The sequence below is a fragment of the Salmo trutta genome, chromosome 38 (genome assembly GCF_901001165.1).
Source record: "Salmo trutta chromosome 38, fSalTru1.1, whole genome shotgun sequence".
Taxonomy (NCBI): domain Eukaryota; kingdom Metazoa; phylum Chordata; class Actinopteri; order Salmoniformes; family Salmonidae; genus Salmo; species Salmo trutta.
In genome coordinates this window covers 30,904,466-30,922,578 of record NC_042994.1, presented here as the reverse complement: position 1 = coordinate 30,922,578, position 18,113 = coordinate 30,904,466, and the positions used below count along the sequence as shown (strand labels likewise).

The 18,113-nt window shown below is 43.2% G+C and overlaps 1 protein-coding gene across 1 annotated transcript in view; it reads left to right on the top strand.

Annotated features, from left to right (window-relative positions):
• LOC115178590 (zinc finger protein 850-like) overlaps positions 1-18,113 on the top strand; it is a 71,232-nt gene that overhangs the window by 9,175 nt on the left and 43,944 nt on the right. Inside the window, exon 4 of the mRNA XM_029739845.1 lies at positions 73-97. Coding sequence (XP_029595705.1) covers positions 73-97 — 25 coding nt within the window. The remainder of the gene's footprint in view (positions 1-72; positions 98-18,113) is intronic.

Here is an 18,113-nt window from a genome sequence, read left to right as displayed (position 1 = left end):
TTTCAACTCTACTGATGGTTTTAAAAGCTGTTGAGTTATATAGAAAACGTGCTCTTGTCCCGTGCTCTGTAGCCAGCAGCTCACAGATACAGTGCTGGTAGGCTACCTACATGATGAGATTATTATGGATAAGAGAGATATTATTTTATATGTCAAATGACAACCAAGCATCAAACATTATGTCACCAGAATAAGACCCTCAAAATGTATTGGAAAGGAGCATCAAGCTCATCACATGCACTTTCACCCCCCTGTGAAGTTCATAACTAATTTCATCTGTAGCCTAATAAACTGCATGGGTTCCCAAGTCGTAGTGGGAGGACCACACAACATATCATCGCGTCTCCAAGTTAACTTGGATATGATGGTTATTATATAAATATTTGCGTATAAAGTTTAGTTCGCCATTTCTCGCTTATACATTTTTACTGACACAAAAAGGTTCCCACCATGTAAAACAAATGAACAAATTGTCTGTCTGCATTTATAAAGCTGTAAAAGCATATCCTGTTTCCATCAATATCCACCTTCATGATTTGGATGAAGCCTTATTTGGAATGTCTGAGTCGTTCTATCTGATGTCATAATAACCCCTCTGATAATCAAGTGATATTTGGAATGACTGAGTATTTCTATCTGATGTCATAATACATCCCTCTGATATTCAAGTGATATTTGGAATGTCTGAGTAGTTCTATCTGATGTCATAATACATCCCTCTGATAATCAAGTGATATTTGGAATGTCTGAGTAGTTCTATCTGATGTCATAATAACCCCTCTGATAGTGATCCATTTGCTCCATTGTTTCCATTTCAGTTGGTTTCCCACTCTGATGATTTATATCTGACAGAGGGGCTTAAAGGAATAGTACAGTGATATCTTAGTGGGGCTTTAAATAAATAGTATGGTCACATTTTACAGATTGTGGCTCAGTATGCTTAGTATGATGTGAAAAAAAGAACAATCAACTATTTATTGATAATGTACTTTCCTATTCAGATTCTACATCTGCCTAGATGCAAACAGTATTTTAAAGTTGATAAAAAATAAATAATTATACACTTCTATTTTCACAATTTGAATTATTATTAACCATAAACTCCTACATCAACAATACACTGCAGCTTTGAAGTCAAGAAGAGAATGGGCTGATGGGTGGTGGTGCTACTCTATAGATAAGACTGGAGCAAGTTTTTAAAAATGATCTCTGTATTTTGCTCCGTTCATCTTTCCCTCGGTCCTGACGAGTCTCCCAGTCCATGCCGCTGAAAAACATCCCCACAGCATGATGCTGCCAACCCCATGCTTCACCGTAGGAATGGTGCCAGGTTTCCTCAAGACGTGACGCTTGGCATTTAGGCTAAAGAGTTCAGTCTTGGTTTCATCAGACCAGAGAATCTTGTTACTCATGGTCTGAGAGTCCTTTAGGTGCCTTTTGGTAAACTCCAAGCTGGCTTTCATGTGCCTTTTACTGAGGAGTGGCTTCCGTCTGGCCACCATAAAGGCCTGATTGGTGGAGTGATGTAGAGATGGTTGTTCTTCTAGAAGGTTCTCCCATCTCCAAAGAGGAGCTCTGTCAGAGTGACCATTGGGTTCTTGGTCACCTCCCTGACCAAGGCCCTTCTCCCCCGATTGTTCAGTTTGGCCGGGCAGCCAGCAGTAGGAAGGGTCTTGGTGGTTTCAAACTTCTTCCTTTTAAGAATGATGGGGACCTTCAATGCTGCAGAAATGATTTGGTACCATTCCCCGGATCTGTGCCGTGACACAATCCTGTCTGAAAAGAATAGATCACATCGAATATAGGCTACTTAAAGTTCTTGAGAGAACACACATATGCTATTACTCTTGTCTCATTTTTACAAAAATAGAATTGTGCTTTTGGTCATGCAATATTTTCTTGACATAGACACACTGATCATACCAAACATTTGGAGAGAAAAAAACATCCTAATATCGAACAGGAATCTCCTCCTTTTCCCTTAGAAGAGCCTCAATTCGTCGGGGCATGAACTCTTCAAGGTGTCCAAAGCGTTCCACAGGGATGCTGGCTCATGTTGACTCCAGTGCTTCCCACAATTGTGTCAAGTTGGCTGGATGTCCTTTGGGTGCAGTGGAGGCTCCTCAGAGGAGGATGGTGAGGACCATCCTCCTGAGTGATTTTCAGAAGAAAATAAAATGGTAAAACATTAAAAGAATTATCCTTTTTGGATAAAACTATACTAAATATAATCACATCACCAAATAATTGAATAAAACATACTATTTTGCGTCCTCCTCTGGGTACATTGACTTCAATACAAAACCTAGGAGACTCATGGTTCTCAAGCCCTTCTATAGACTTAAACAGTAATTATGACAACTTCCGGAGGACGTCCTCCAACCTATCAGAGCTCTTTCAGCATGAACCTTCTCCGCTGTGCAATCCAGTTTCCGAGCTGGTCATGGGTGCACCTCAGCCATGCTCAAGGTACTAAACGATATCATAACCGCCATCGATAAAAGACAGTACTGTGCAGCCTTCTTCATCGACCCGGCCAAGGCTTTCGACTCTGTCAATCACCACATTCATATCGGCAATAGCCTTGGTTTCTCGAATGACTGCCTCGCCTGGTTCACCAACTACTTCTCAGATAGAGTTCAGTGTGTCAAATCGGAGGGCCTGTTGTCCGGACCTCTGGCAGTCTCTATGTGGGTTACCACAGGGTTCAATTCTCGGGCCGACTCTTTTCTCTGTATATATCAACGATGTCGCTCTTGCTGCGGGTGATTCCCTGATCCACCTTTACGCAGACGACACCATTCTGTATACATCTGGCCCTTCTTTGGACACTGTGTTAACTAACCTCCAAACGAGCTTCAATGCCATACAACACTCCTTCCGTGGCCTCCAACTGCTCTTAAACGCTAGTAAAACCAAATGCATGCTTTTCAACTGTTCGCTGCCCGCACCCGCCCGCCCGACTAGCATCACTACTCTGGACGGTTCTGACCTAGAATACGTGGACAACTACAAATACCTAGGTGTCTGGCTAGACTGTAAACTCTCCTTCCAGACTCATATCAAACATCTACAATCCAAAATTAAATCTAGAATCGGCTTTCGATTTCGCAACAAAGCCTCCTGCACTCACGCCGCCAAACTTACCTTAGTAAAACTGATTATCCTACCGATCCTCGACTTCGGCGATGTCATCTACAAAATAGCTTCCAATACTCTACTTAGCAAATTGGATATAGTCTATCACAGTGCCATCCGTTTTGTTACCAAAGCCCCTTATACCACCCACCACTGCGACCTGTATGCTCTAGTCGGCTGGCCCTCGCTACATATTCGTCACCAGACCCACTGGCTCCAGGTCATCTATAAGTCTATGCTAGGTAAAGCTCCGCTTTATCTCAGCTCACTGGTCACCATAGTAACACCCACCCGTAGCACACGCTCCAGCAGGCTCCAGCAGGTATCTCACTGGTCATCCCCAAAGCCAACACCTCTTTGGCCGCCTTTCCTTCCAGTTCTCTGCTGCCACTGACTGGAACGAATTGCAAAAATCGCTGAAGCTGGAGACTCACTAACTTTAAACATCAGCTCTCTGAGCAGCTAACTGATCGCTGCAGCTGTACATAGTCCATCTGTAAATAGCCCACCCAATCTACCTACCTACATTTACATTTACATTTATGTCATTTAGTAAGAGCGACTTACAAATTGGTGCATTCACCTTATGATATCCAGTGGAACAACCACTTTACAATAGTACATCTATATCTTTTTTTGGGGGGAGGGGGGGTTAGAAGGATTACTATATCCTATCCCAGGTATTCCTTAAAGAGGTGGGGTTTCAGGTGTCTACGGAAGGTGGTGATTGACTCCGCTGTCCTGGCGTCGTGAGGGAGCTTGTTCCAACATTGGCTGAGCGGGAACTGTGCTTCCGCAGAGGTAGGGGGGCCAGCAGGCCAGAGGTGGATGAACGCAGTGCCCTTGTTTGGGTGTAGGGCCAAACAAGGGCACTGCGTTCATCCACCTCATCCCCATATTGTTTTATTTACTTTGCTGCTCTTTTGCACACCAGTATCACTACTTACACACCTTCATCTGCTCATCATCACCTGCACATCATCATCTGCTCATCTATCCCTCCAGTGTTAATCTGCTAAATTGTTCTTACTCTGCTACTATGGCCTATTTATTGCCTTACCTCCTCATGCCATTTGCACACACTGTATATAGACTTTATTTTTTTCTATTGTGTTATTGACTGTACGCTTGTTTATTCCATGTGTAACTCTGTGTTGTTCTTTCTGTCGCACTGCTTTGCTTTATCTTGGCCAGGTCGCAGTTGTAAATGAGAACTTGTTCTCAACTAGCTTACCTGGTTAAATAAAGGTGAAATAAAATGTAAAAATGAAAAAATAAATAAACTGACATTTTGCCCACCCAATGAAAGGATCAGAGAATGAATCTAGTACTGAAAGCATAAGCTACAGCTAGCTAGCACTGCAGTGCATAAAATGTTGTGAGAAGTTGACTCAAAGAGAGAGAAAGATAATTGTTGAACAGTTTTGAACAAATTAATTTATTCCAAAATGAAGCAAGAGAGAGAGATTTTGTCATGTATTTGCCACTTTCAGTTTCACTTACTTAGCTAGCAAATGCAGCTAGCTAGTTTAGCCTACTCAAACACCCGGCTCAAACAGAGGGATGCTAGCTGACTATGGCTATCCAACACAACACTGGAACTCTTCCAAGTCAAGGTAAGCTTTTGGTTTTACAAATGTATTGCCACATGGGCCCGCCAATGTAAGTGCTAAACTGCTTACTGACTTGTACACTGTAACGTTACTGCATGATTATAGCAGCTTTACTAACGCGTTAGTTCTATTAGCTATGTTGACTATGATGTTACTTTAGCTAATATGGTGACAACAATGTAGGCTGTGTGTAGCAGTTATGATATGGTTTGGGTTGGAAAGGTTTTTCTCCTGGTCACATACAGCTGATGTGTTGTGCATTGAAGTCCAGAAGCAAAGGGGAAAAGGTGAGAGGAGGAGAGAAGGAATACAACGTGGCTGTTATGAAAGTGAACTGTGTTTACGTGTGATCAGTGGTGTATTCATTCCGCCGATTCTGTTGACAAACGTTACTTAAACAGAAAAAAATGGGATAAACATACCTGAATTTGTCAAATAAAATCAAACTTTATTTGTCACATGCGCCGAATCAAATCAAATCAAAGTTTATTTGTCACGTGCGCCGAATACAACAGGTGTAGACCTTACAGTGAAATGCTTACTTACAGGCTCTAACCAATAGTGCGATAAAAAAAGTATGTGTGTCTGTCTGTCTGTCTGTCTGTCTGTCTGTCTGTCTGTCTGTCTGTCTGTCTGTCTGTGTGTGTGTGTGTGTGTGTGTGGGGGGGGGGGGGGGGTAGGTAAGTAAAGAAATAAAACAACAGTAAAAAGACAATTGAAAATAAGAGTAGCAAGGCTATATACAGAGACCGGTTAGTCAGGCTTATTGAGGTAGTATGTACATGTAGGTATGGTTAAAGTGACTATGCATATATGAAGAACAGAGAATAGCAGTAGCGTAAAAAGAGGGGTTGGCGGGTGGTGGGACACAATGCAGATAGCCCGGTTAGCCAATGTGAGGGAGCACTGGTTGGTCGGGCCAATAGTGGTAGTATGTACATGAGTGTATAGATAAAGTGACTATGCATATAAGATAAACAGAGAGTAGCAGCAGTGTAAAAGAGGGGTTGGGGGGGCACACAATGCAAATAGTCCGGGTAACCATTTGGTAACCTGTTCAGAGTCTTATGGCTTGGGGGTAAAAACTGTTGAGAAGCCTTTTTGTCCTAGACTTGGCTCTCCGGTGCCGCTTGCCATGCGGTAGTAGAGAGAACAGTCTATGACTGGGGTGGCTGGTGTATTTGACCATTTTCAGGGCCTTCCTCTGACATGGCCTGTTGTAGAGGTCCTGGATGGCAGGCAGCTTTGCCCCAGTGATGTACTGGGCCGTACGCACTACCCTCTGTAGTGCCTTGCGGTCGGAGGCCGAGCAATTGCCATACCAGGCAGTGATGCAACCGGTTAGGATGCTCTCGATGTTGCAGCTGTAGAACCTTTTGAGGATCTCAGGACCCATGCCAAATCTTTTTAGTTTCCTGAGGGGGAATAGGATTTGTCGTGCCCTCTTCACGACTGTCTTGGTGTGTTTGGACCATTCTAGTTTGTTGTTGATGTGGACACCAAGGAATTTGAAGCTCTCAACCTGCTCCACTACAGCCCCGTCGATGAGAATGGAGACGTGCTCGGTGCTCCTTTTCCTGTAGTCCACAAACATCTCCTTAATCTTGGTTACGTTGAGGGATAGGTTGTTATTCTGGCACCACCCGGCCAGGTCTCTGACCTCCTCCCTATAGGCTGTCTCATCGTTGTCGGTGATCAGGCCTACCACTGCTGTGTTGACAGCAAACTTAATGATGGTGTTGGAGTTGTGCCTGGCCATGCAGTCGTGGGTGAACAGGGAGTACAGGAGGGGACTGAGTACGCACCCCTGGGGAGCTCCAGTGTTGAGGATCAGCATGGCAGACGTGTTGCTACCTACCCTCACCACCTGGGGGCGGCCCGTTAGGAAGTCCAGGATCCAGTTACAGAGGGAGGTGTTTAGTCCCAGGGTCCTTAGCTTAGTGATGAGCTTTGAGGGTACTATGGTGTTAAACACTGAGCTGTAGTCAATGAATAGCATTCTCACATAGGTGTTCCTTTTGTCCAGTTGCGAAAGGGGAGTGTGGAGTGCAATAGATATTGCATCATCTGTGGATCTGTTTGGGCGGTATGCAAATTGGAGTGGGTCTAGGGTTTCTGGGATAATGGTGTTGATGTGAGCCATTACCAGCCTTTCAAAGCACTTCATGGCTACGGACGTGAGTGCTACAGGGCTGTAGTCATTTAGGCAGGTTGCCTTTGTGTTCTTGGGCACAGGGACTATGGTGGTCTGCTTGAAGCATGTTGGTATTACAGACTCAATCAGGGACATGTTGAAAATGTCAGTGAAGACACCTGCCAGTTGGTCAGCACATGCCCGGAGCACACATCCTGGTAATCCATCTGGCCCCGCAGCCTTGTGAATGTTGACCTGTTTAAAGGTCTTACTCACATCGGCAGATAGCATGATCACAGCTGATGCTCTCATGCATGCCTCAGTGTTGCTTGCCTCGAAGCAAGCATAGAATTGATTTAGCTCACCTGGTAGGCTCGCGGCTGTGCTTCCCTTTGTAGTCTGTAATAGTTTGCAAGCCCTACCACATCCGACGAGCGTCGGAGCCGGTGTAGTATGATTCAATCTTAGTCCTGTATTGACGCTTTGCCTGTTTGATGGTTCGTCACGGGGCATAGCGGGATTTCTTGTAAGCTTCCGGGTTAGAGTCCCTCACCTTGAAAGCGGCAGCTCTACCCTTTAGCTCAGTGCAAATGTTGCCTGTAATCCATGGCTTCTGGTTGGGGTATGTACGTACAGTCACTGTGGGGACGACGTCCTCAATGCACTTATTGATAAAGCCAGCGACTGATGTGGTGTATTCCTCAATGTCATCGGAAGAATCCCGGAACATGTTCCAGTCTGTGATAGCAAAACAGTCCTGTAGTTTAGCACCTGCTTCATCTGATCATTTATTTATAGACCGAGTCACTGGTGCTTCCTGCTTTAATTTTTGCTTGTAAGCAGGAATCAGGAGGATAGAGTTTTGGTCGGATTTACCAAATGGAGGGCGAGGGAGAGCTTTGTACGCGTCTCTGTGTGTGGAGTACAGGTGATCTAGAATTTTTTTCCCTCTGGTTGCACATTTAACATGTTGATAGAGATTTGGTAGAACTGATTTAAGTTTTCCTGCATTAAAGTCTCTGTCCACTAGGAGCGCCGCCTCTGGGTGAGTGGTTTCCTGTTTGCTTATTTCCTTATACAGCTGACTGAGTGCGGTCTTAGTGCCAGCATCTGTCTGTGGTGCAGGGGCAGAAATCCCAGGGGGGACGGGGGGGACACGACCCCCCCATCCTGGGAAAAATATGATTTGTCCCCCCAATATATCACTGAAACATAACTATGTAATTTAAATCATATTAATAATACGCAATGAAAGCAATTGTGCTGATTATAGACACTTAATAACGCGTTTTTAAGTTTCAAAAGATTGCAACCCCCCCACCCTTTGCCTCACAATGGTTTGATCCACTGCCAGTTCCTTAGCTTGCTAGGTAACAGAGAGGTCGTATCTACTGTCTGAAAGGCACTCAATGCACGTAACTGACGTGAGGTTAATCCAGTCAATCGCGCACACACACTAGCTGAATATGCAGAGCTAGCGCGCAAATATTAACTATTAAGCTAGCTAGTACCTATTCCATTTATGTGGCGTCGTCAAAGATGGAATCAGCATGCAGATAATGTAAGTTAGTGGTTCAAAGTCCCTGTAATAAGGTTAGCGATAAACTGAAATCCAAACTGAACAGAACTACACTCTCTTCTACCATTGTCTTAAATATATTTAATGGTCTCGTTGCAAAAGCTAAATTGTCGCAAGTGAACTTTTATTTATTTATTTTATTTCACCTTTATTTAACCCGGGTAGCAAAGATTATAGCAAACACCACTGAAACTGAATTGGTGCTCGCTAGCTTTGCATATTCAGCTATTGTTGGAAGCCAGCCAATATGAAACAAACTATTAAAATTACAAAAGGTTGCAGCATATGTTGTGTAAATGGTGAACTCATACAGCTGTCAACTCTTGTCATTTTAATCCGTTTCACATTTGCTAGCTACCTTTTAGATCGAAGCCCAAATAGAATGATTGAAGATGATAGAAGCCCATCTCCTACTGTAAATAACCTACACACTGTGTGTGTAGCCAGCCAGCCAGGTAGAAAAATGGCAGAAAAATAAGAGACGGACATCAGAGTACTTTTCAATACACCAAAACGCATAGTAAGAACCCTAGTAGCCTAATATCTCAAAGACTAGTTCATAAAATGTTCATAAGAAAGAAATGAAATTCTAATGGAAATGTTTCACAATGATGTCATTAGGCAGAGCAGGCACACAGACAGCAGAGTTGGGGACAGATATGCAGGGACAGACTGGCAGAGACAGGGAGTCTCAGGTAAGTTTGTTGAGTCTTTGTTTGGTAACATTATGAAAGGTTCTCAATTTTTTTTACTTGTAAAATAGGAACATAATTGGAAAATGCCACGGATACCCCCACTCTCAACTTAAACTGGTGACTGAACTAAGATTTGTTAAAGGCAATGGTATTGCTGTTGTGATTAGTTGTGGAGTTTTGGGTACCGGTAGTTAGGAGTAAGGCAAACACCTTATTTCTTTGGTTCCTCAATATACATTTACCATATTACAATGTAGGCTATGTTTTACAGCACTACTTTTGGTGTCCCCCTCAGGAATTGCTCTTGAGAAAATTTCATGTAATTGTCCCCTCCAAAGTTGATATCAGATTTTCGCCAATGCTGTGGTGGTAAATAAACAGCCACGAAAAGTATAGCTGAGAACTCTCTAGGCAAGTAGTGTGGCTTGCAATTTATCACAATATGCTCTACTTCAGGCGAGCAAAATCTAGAGACTTCCTTAGATTCCGTGCACCAGCTGTTGTTTACAAATATGCACAGACCCCCCCCCCCCCCCCCCGTCTTACCGGAGTGTGCCGTTCTATCCTGCCGGTGCATCGTGTATCCAGCTAGCTGAATATCCACGTCGTCATTCAGCCACGATTCCGTGAAACATAGGATATTACAGTTTTTGATGTCCTGTTGGTAGGATATTCGTGATCGTACCTCGTCTAGTTTATTGTCCAATGATTGCACGTTGGCGAGTAATATTGACGGTAACGGCAGCTTTCCTAGTTGCCTTCTGCGGGTCCGGACGAGGCATCCGGCTCTTCTTCTTCTGCGTCGCTTCCTTTTGCGAATAATTGGGATGTCTGCCCTGTGGGGTGTTTGGAGAATATCGTGTATGTCCTGGTACCGAGTCAATGTGCGGGGGTACAGGTTAGTCGAGGTAATTTGTACATGTAGGTAGGGGTGAAGTGACATTTCATAGATAATAAACAGTGAGTAGCAACAGTGTACAAAACAAATGGAGGTGGGGTCAATGTAAATAGTCCGGTGGCCATTTAATTCATTGTTCAGCAGTCTTATGACTTGGGGGTAGAAGCTGTTAAGGAGCCTTTTGGTTCTAGACTTGGTGCTCCGGTACCGCTTGACGTATGACTTGGGTGACTGGAGGATCTGACAATTTTTTGGGCTTTCTTTATATAGGTCCTGGATGGCAGGAAGCTTGGCCCCAGTGATGTTCACTACCCTCTGTAGTGCATTACGGTCAGATGCCGAGCAGTTGCCATACCAGGTGGTGATGCAACCGGTCAGGATGCTCTCGATGGTGCAGCTGTATAACTTTTTGAGGTTCTGGGGACCCATGCCAAATCTTTTCAGTCTCCTGAGGTGGAAAAGTTGTTGTCTTGCCCTCTTCACGACTGTCTTGGTGTGTTTGGACCATGATAATTAGTTGGTGTCTTCACGACTGTCTGTCCATGTGTAACTGTCTGTCACCTAAAAAATGTATCTCGACCTGTGTGCACCGACGTTGTAAACTTTAGTTCATAGGCTAAGTTGTAGCAACCTCATGATAGGTATAGGGGAAATGTTATTATCATGTAGTAACCTAAACCTATCACTGTTACATTGAACAGGGTGAATGAAATATGAATGACAGTCATCTAATATGCTGTAATAGAAATAAGGCCATGTTCATGAAAAAAACAAATCGTCCTGCCTCATTTTAAATGGCACTGACCGCCACTGTTTGGGTGGTGGATGATTCTTGGTACACATGGGAAACTGTTGAGCTGGAAAAACCCAGCAGCGTTGCAGTTCTTGACACAAACCGGCACCTGGGACCTATTACCATACCCTGTTCAAAGGCTCTTAACTATTTTGTCTTCCCAATTCCCCCTCCGAATCGCACATATACACAATCCATGTCTCATTTGTCTCAAGGCCTAAAATGCCTTATTTAACCTGTCTCCCCCTTCATCTACACTGATTGAAGTGGATTTAACTAGTGATATCAATAAGGGATCATAGCTTCCAGCCCCAGCTAACACACCTGACTCCAATAATCACCTAATCATGATCTTCAGTTTAGAATGCAGTTTGATTAATCAGCTGTGTTTGCTAGGGATGGAGAAAAGGTGTGACATCAATCAGGCCCCCGAGGACTGGAGTTTCCAACCCCTGGTTTACAGGATGATTTGTATCTTAGCTTAAAGGGAATAGTACCGTCACATCTAGATAAAAACGAATGTAAAAACTGAACAGAGCAAATGTGTATTAAAACACAACCTATTCATATAAGTATTTATTCAGCATCTACATATTCATATTAAGCTTCTACGTATGTGTACAGGAAAGTATTATTTGTAAGACGTAAGAGAAAATATATCAGCTTATTGTTAAATTATTATGACGTTCTTTCCAATACTAAAAGTGTAGTAACTGTTGTTTCCAAACTGCGTTACTCACTCCAGTCAGCAGATGGCGATGTGCGTCTTTCAGGTGATGCTTCTTGCGTGACGTATAATGGCCTGGACGGACGCTTCTTCAGGAACAACAACACCGCTACTCTTTCAACCACCTCGGTAGCTTGCCAGCCAACATAAAACTGAAAGATTGACGCTTTAGACCATGTTAATGTACATTAGCTAATCTCAGTGTTGTTAACACATTTCAGTTGACGTGTCAACTGGTTAACTTTAACCTAATTTGCTTGTTCAATTTGCAAACTTGTTAAATATTTATACTGAGGTTTGCACTAGGCTAGTCGCTAATGCTAACTAGCTAGCTAACATCCCCGACCATGACCTCACTAAACTACTCGTCCCCTGCTAAAGAAGAAGGGGTCTGCTGTATGGAGGAAGAAGCTCTGAGGCTGAACATTGTCGTGAAAGAAGAAGAGGATGTTATAGAGGAAACAGAGGAAGAACCTTTTAGAGAGGAAGAGGATGCTATCTCAGTAGAGGTGAAGAAGGAAGACGTCTTGGGAGTGAAAGAGGAAGAGACAGAATATCAGATTACCACCAGTGAGTATCGTCTTAAACAGGGGCATAAACTATGCAGTTGTTGAACTAATGTGGAGTTTTAAAGGGGCATTCTACTGAAGTTCTACACTTGAATATGTTGTTCAGTACTGTAGGAATTGTTGAATTGGCAATCCGCCATTGGTACATATATTGTTGGGACTTTTAAATTAGATTTATTAAATTATCCATGTGGTCTACATTAAAGTGCATTTCTAGTGTAACAGGCTTTTAAAATAGAATTTTGGAGCATAATTTCTACTTAAAATATCAAAGAGACGCAAAGGGCACCCATTTCGTGGAACTACCCTTTCACATTTGAATTTTAGGTCCTGTTTAGAGAGATTAATGCCTCTTGTCTGTTTGATGTTCTCATTCACACAGGAGAGAGACATGACTATCGTGGATCCTCTGGGGAGCCTCAACAACATCCTGATGCTGACGAGGCAGAGAAGAGTCTCTCCAGATCAGAACACCAGATGGTACAGCTTGGTCTGGTCTAGCATACAGCTTGCTCTATCGGGGTCTGGGCTTGGTTTCTGTAAAGCACTTCATGACAGCGGTGACAACAGCATCCATAATGATATGTGTCTGTGTCCCCTCTTTATGGTTACCAGGACAACGCTAGCCCTTCCTCCCTCCCGGAGTCCCCGTGTCGTGCCTCTCCTGGTAGCACCTTACTGCTGGGTATGAAGAGGTTGTCTGTGCTGCTGGTGGACTGCAGGAAAACAACGGGGCTGAGTGTAACTGTGAGAGGAGGAGAAGAGAAGAAAGGATCAGATTTGACTCATCAAAGTAAGTGTTGTAGTTTAGTTTGAACAAATACAGTAGATCTTCCCACTGGTATCTGTTACCAGGACAACCAGCAGAGTTCTGTTAGTTGACAGGAAGATAGACTGGTGGATATGGATGTTATGAATATCATAACACTGAAAAAGGATTCTGCCAATGAAAAGAGAGAAGCCAATAGACTATAAACCATGATGAAAGTTAGCTTTGGAGAGAGAGTTTCAAGATGAACCGATGTAAAGTGCATGTTTTACAAAAACCTTTTCCTAAAAACATTATGGATGTTACATTGCCTGTCCCAGTCAACCCCCTTATCTTTACAAGACTCTAGAAGATGCAGACAAAACTCCAGACACTTCAATGTGGTCCGTATTGCTTCATTAACATCTGATCTACAGAACTTGTTAAAAATGGCAAATATATATTTTACAACAGGCTTATTTTTTTTGTCTTGGCCTCTGTCTCTGTGATGGACAAAATTCATTTAATTTCCTACTTTAACAGGTCAAATAAAGCCAGAACTCCAACATATAGACCTTACAGAATATGGTTTCATTTGGAAATGTGTGATCCTCTGCTTCTCAACACACGTGACCGCCCTCCTTGATAATTAACTCTATTCAGAGTGCTAGAGCCACACACTCACTATAGCACAATAAGTGGTGTGTATTTAACAGATGGTGAGATCAGAAACATCAGTCCCTTTGTTTGCTCTGTTTTTGAGCTACTCTGCTTTCTGACAAGGGAAAGCCTTTTCAACTATAAATGTGTATTTGGCTGCCATTTAGGCTGCAACAACAATACAGTGGGGGAACACCCCCTGATCTGTTGTTTTATGACGGGTCACCTACGCCCAGTACCCAAACAGCTAGTCCCATCCTGGGATTTTTCTCTTGTGCTTGAGGCTATTTCTGCTGTTGGAGCCACTGGAAAGAGTAGAAATTAGATTTATCTCGTTTTAAACCGCTTAAGCCATTACATCCGTATAATGAGTTCCACCCCCATACCCTCATGAGGTTCTATAGTAGCAAGGATCTGACACCTCCGGAGGGCTTGATGGCTCAATCCACCAGAGGTATGGTTACAACATAGGCATTGTTCAAAGGCATCTCTGTTCAAGATATCTGTAATGCAGCATGTTGTGGTGATATACCTTCATGAGGTTCTACTGACTGGACATCACTGCACATACGGTGAGTAGAGTGGGGACCTCTGAGGGATGATCCTGTCTAGACTTGGCATCAGAGAGTATATGAGCTCTATGGCAGATCTCAGAGGGATGATCCTGTCTAGACTTGGCATCGGAGAGTACAGTGCCTCCGGAAAGTATTCAGACCACTTGACTTTTTCCACATTTTGTTAGGTTACAGCCTTATTCTAAAAACACAATACCCCATAATGACAAAGCAAAAACATTTTTGTTTGATATTTTTGCTAATTTATCAAAAAATACAAAACTGAAATATTACATTTACTTAAGTATTCAGACCCTATACTCAGAACTGTTCAAGCAGCAGGTTCTGCTCTGGAGCAGGTTTTCATCAAAGATCTCTCTTGGAGTCTTAAAGGAGGACTGTAGCATCTAATGATGAAACATTATGGAGTCTTAAAGGAGGCCTGTAGCATCTAATGATGAAACATGATGGAGTCTTAAAGGAGGACTGTAGCATCTAATGATGAAACATTATGGAGTCTTAAAGGAGGACTGTAGTATCTAATGATGAAACATTATGGAGTCTTAAAGGAGGACTGTAGTATCTAATGATGAAACATTATGGAGTCTTAAAGGAGGACTGTAGCATCTAATGATGAAACATTATGGAGTCTTAAAGGAGGCCTGTAGTATCTAATGATGAAACATTATGGAGTCTTAAAGGAGGCCTGTAGTATCTAATGATGAAACATTATGGAGTCTTAAAGGAGGACTGTAGCATCTAATGATGAAACATTATGGAGTCTTAAAGGAGGCCTGTAGTATCTAATGATGAAACATTATGGAGTCTTAAAGGAGGACTGTAGTATCTAATTATGAAACATTATGGAGTCTTAAAGGAGGACTGGGATGGAAAGGAAAGGGGAGACCTAGTCAGTCACAACTGAATGCATTCAACTGGAATGTACCTTCCGCATTGAACCCAACCCCTCTGAATCAGAGAGGTGCGGGGGCTGCCTTAATCGACGTCCACGTTATCGGCACCCGGGGAGCAGTTGTTGGGGGTTAACTGCCTTGCTCAAGGGTAGAACGGCAGCTTTTTTCTACCTTGCGGGTGTGCGGATTCGAACCAGCAACTTCTTGGTTACTGGCCCAACATCTCTAGTCTACAAATTTCACAAATGTTCCAACTTCAATTCATTATTTCTCAATGATGCTTTAAAGGAGAAGTTTACCCAACATCCAGAAACTCCTAAGTGATTCCATACATTGAAACTAGTCCAGTGTAGTTTGCCCTCTCCCCCTCTCTCTCCCTGTAGTGTTGTACTGAAACAGCTGCAGAAACGTGTACGTGACTCGTGACGTTGGTGGATGCGGTCCTGGCTCTGCTGCTTTGTCAGTTAATTTGTTATTTAATTACAGCTATGGCCTTTGGCTTTCACCTGGAATTGTTTATTTATGTCTGAGAAAAAAAAAACTTTTCAACCCATAAAATGTATATAAATATGATGATATCATAATGAATTAATGACATGTCACACCTCATAACATGGCTTTGGAAAGTATTCAGACCCCTTGACCTTTCCATATTTTGTTACGTTACAGCCTGATTCAATCTACACACAATATCCCTTAACGACAAAGCGAAAACAGGTTTTTAGACATTTTTGCAAATGTATAAAAAAATATATCTTATTTACATAAGTATTCAAACCTTTTGCTATGAGACTCAGAATGGAGCTGAGGTGCATCCTGTTCCCATTGATCATCTTTGAGATGTTTCTACAACTTGATTGGAGTCCACCAGCGTCACGTCTGGAGGAAACCTGGAGGAAACCTGGCATCGTCCCTACAGTGAAGCATGGTGGTGGCAGCATCATGCTGTGGGGATGTTTTTCAGCAGCAGGGACTGGGAGACTAGTCAGGATTGAGGGAAAGATTAACGGAGTAAGGTACAGAGAGATCCTTGATGAAAACCTGCTCCAAAGCAGTCAGGACCTCAGACTGGGGCAAAGGTTCATCTTCCAACGGGACAACGACCCTAAGCACACAGCCAAGACAACGCAGAAGTGGTTTCGGGACAAGTCTCGGAATGTCCTTGAGTGGCCGAGCCAGAGCCCGGACTTGAACGTGATCGAACATCTCTGGAGAGACCTGAAAATAGCTGTGCAGCAATGCTCCCCATCCATCCTGACAGAGCTTGAGAGGATCTGCAGAGAATGAGAGAAACTCCCCAAATACAGGTGTGCCAAGCTTGTGGGGTCATACCCAAGAAGACTCAAGGCTGTAATCGCAACCAACGGTGTTTCAACAAAGTACTGAGTAAAGGGTCTGAATGCTTGTGTAAATTTGATATTTCAGTTTTTTAATACATTTGTAAAAAAAAAAATAATAATCCTGTTTTTGCTTTGTCATTACGGGGTATAGTTTGTACATTTTAATGAGATAAAAATAAAATTTAATCAGTTTCAGAAAACAGTCAAGGGGTCTAAATACTTTCCGAAGGCACTGCGTGACAGTTGAAGTCTGAAGTTTACATACACTTAGGTTGGAGTCATTAAAACTCGTTTTTCAACCACTCCACAAATTTCTTGTTAACCAGCTATAGTTTTGGTAAGTCGGTTAGGACGTCTACTTTGTGCATGACACAAGTAATTTTTCCAACATTTGTTTACAGAAGGTTACATACTCTTTAAACAGCTTGGAAAATTCCAGAAAATGATGTCATGGCTTTAGAAGCTTCTGATAGGCTAATTGACATCATTTGTGTCAATTGGAGGTGTACCTGTGGATGTATTTCAAGGCCTACCTTCAAACTTGACACCAGGAGAAAATCAAAAGAAATCAGCCAAGACCTCAGAAAAAGAATTGTAGACCTCCAGAAGTCTGGTTCATCCTTGGGAGCAATTTTCAAATGCCTGAAGGTACCATGTTCATCTGTACAAACAATAGTACGCAAGTATAAACACCATGGGACCTCGCAGCTGTCATATCGCTCTGGAAGGAGACGCATTTTCTGTCTCTTAGAGATGAACATACTTTGGTGCGAGAAGTGCAAATCAATCCCAGAACAACAGCAAAGGACCTTGTGAAGATGCTGGAGGAAACGGGTACAAAAGTATCTATATCCACAGCAAAACGAGTCCTATCGACATAACCTGAAAGGCCGCTCAGCAAGGAAGAAGCCACTGCTCCAAAACCGCCATAAAAAGCCAGACTACGGTTTGCAACTGCACATGGGGACAAAGATTGTACTTTTTGGAGAAAAGGACAACAAAGTTGGCCATCACAAAGCCCGGACCTCAATCCCATAGACAATTTGTGGGCAGAACTGAAAAAGCATGTGTGAGCAAGGAGGCTTACAAACCTGACTCAGTTACACCAGCTCTGTCAGGAGGAATGGGCCAAAATTCACCCGAGTTGGGTGAGAACGTGGTCCATTTCGTTGAGGCGATGTGACAGTCTCACCTCATGAGAACGTCGTCCACGTAGATTATCGTCCCCCTAGAGGCTGCGTCTGGCATTGCCTTGTGCAGGAAGATGTTGAACACTGAGGGGGAGTTCATGTACCCGAACGGGCTACAATTGAACGTGAAGAGCTTGTTCGAGAAAGAGAAAGCCAACTTGTGTTGGTCACGAGGGTCGACGGTCATGGTCCAGAAACCGTTCGCCACGTTGACGAAGTACTTGGCTTTTGCCACCTTGGCAACTCTTGGTCGAGCTGTGTCATTGGTCAACGAGACAACAGAACCAGTTTGTTGAGTTGTCTATAGTCAACGGTAAGACGCCATTTACCCGTTGGTTTCAGAACAGGCCACACGGGAGCGCTATACGTACTGTTACATTCCCTGATTATCCGTTTAGCTAATAAGGAATCGGTAATCTTTTGTGCCGCTGCGTATGCTGCGAGCGGGATTTTGTATTGTCTCAAAAACGTTGGAGTTGCTCCGGGTGGCATAGGAATACGCACCACATGGATACCCGTAACCCCCTTAATCCAGCGAGTCTGTTGACCAGATCTCACTGT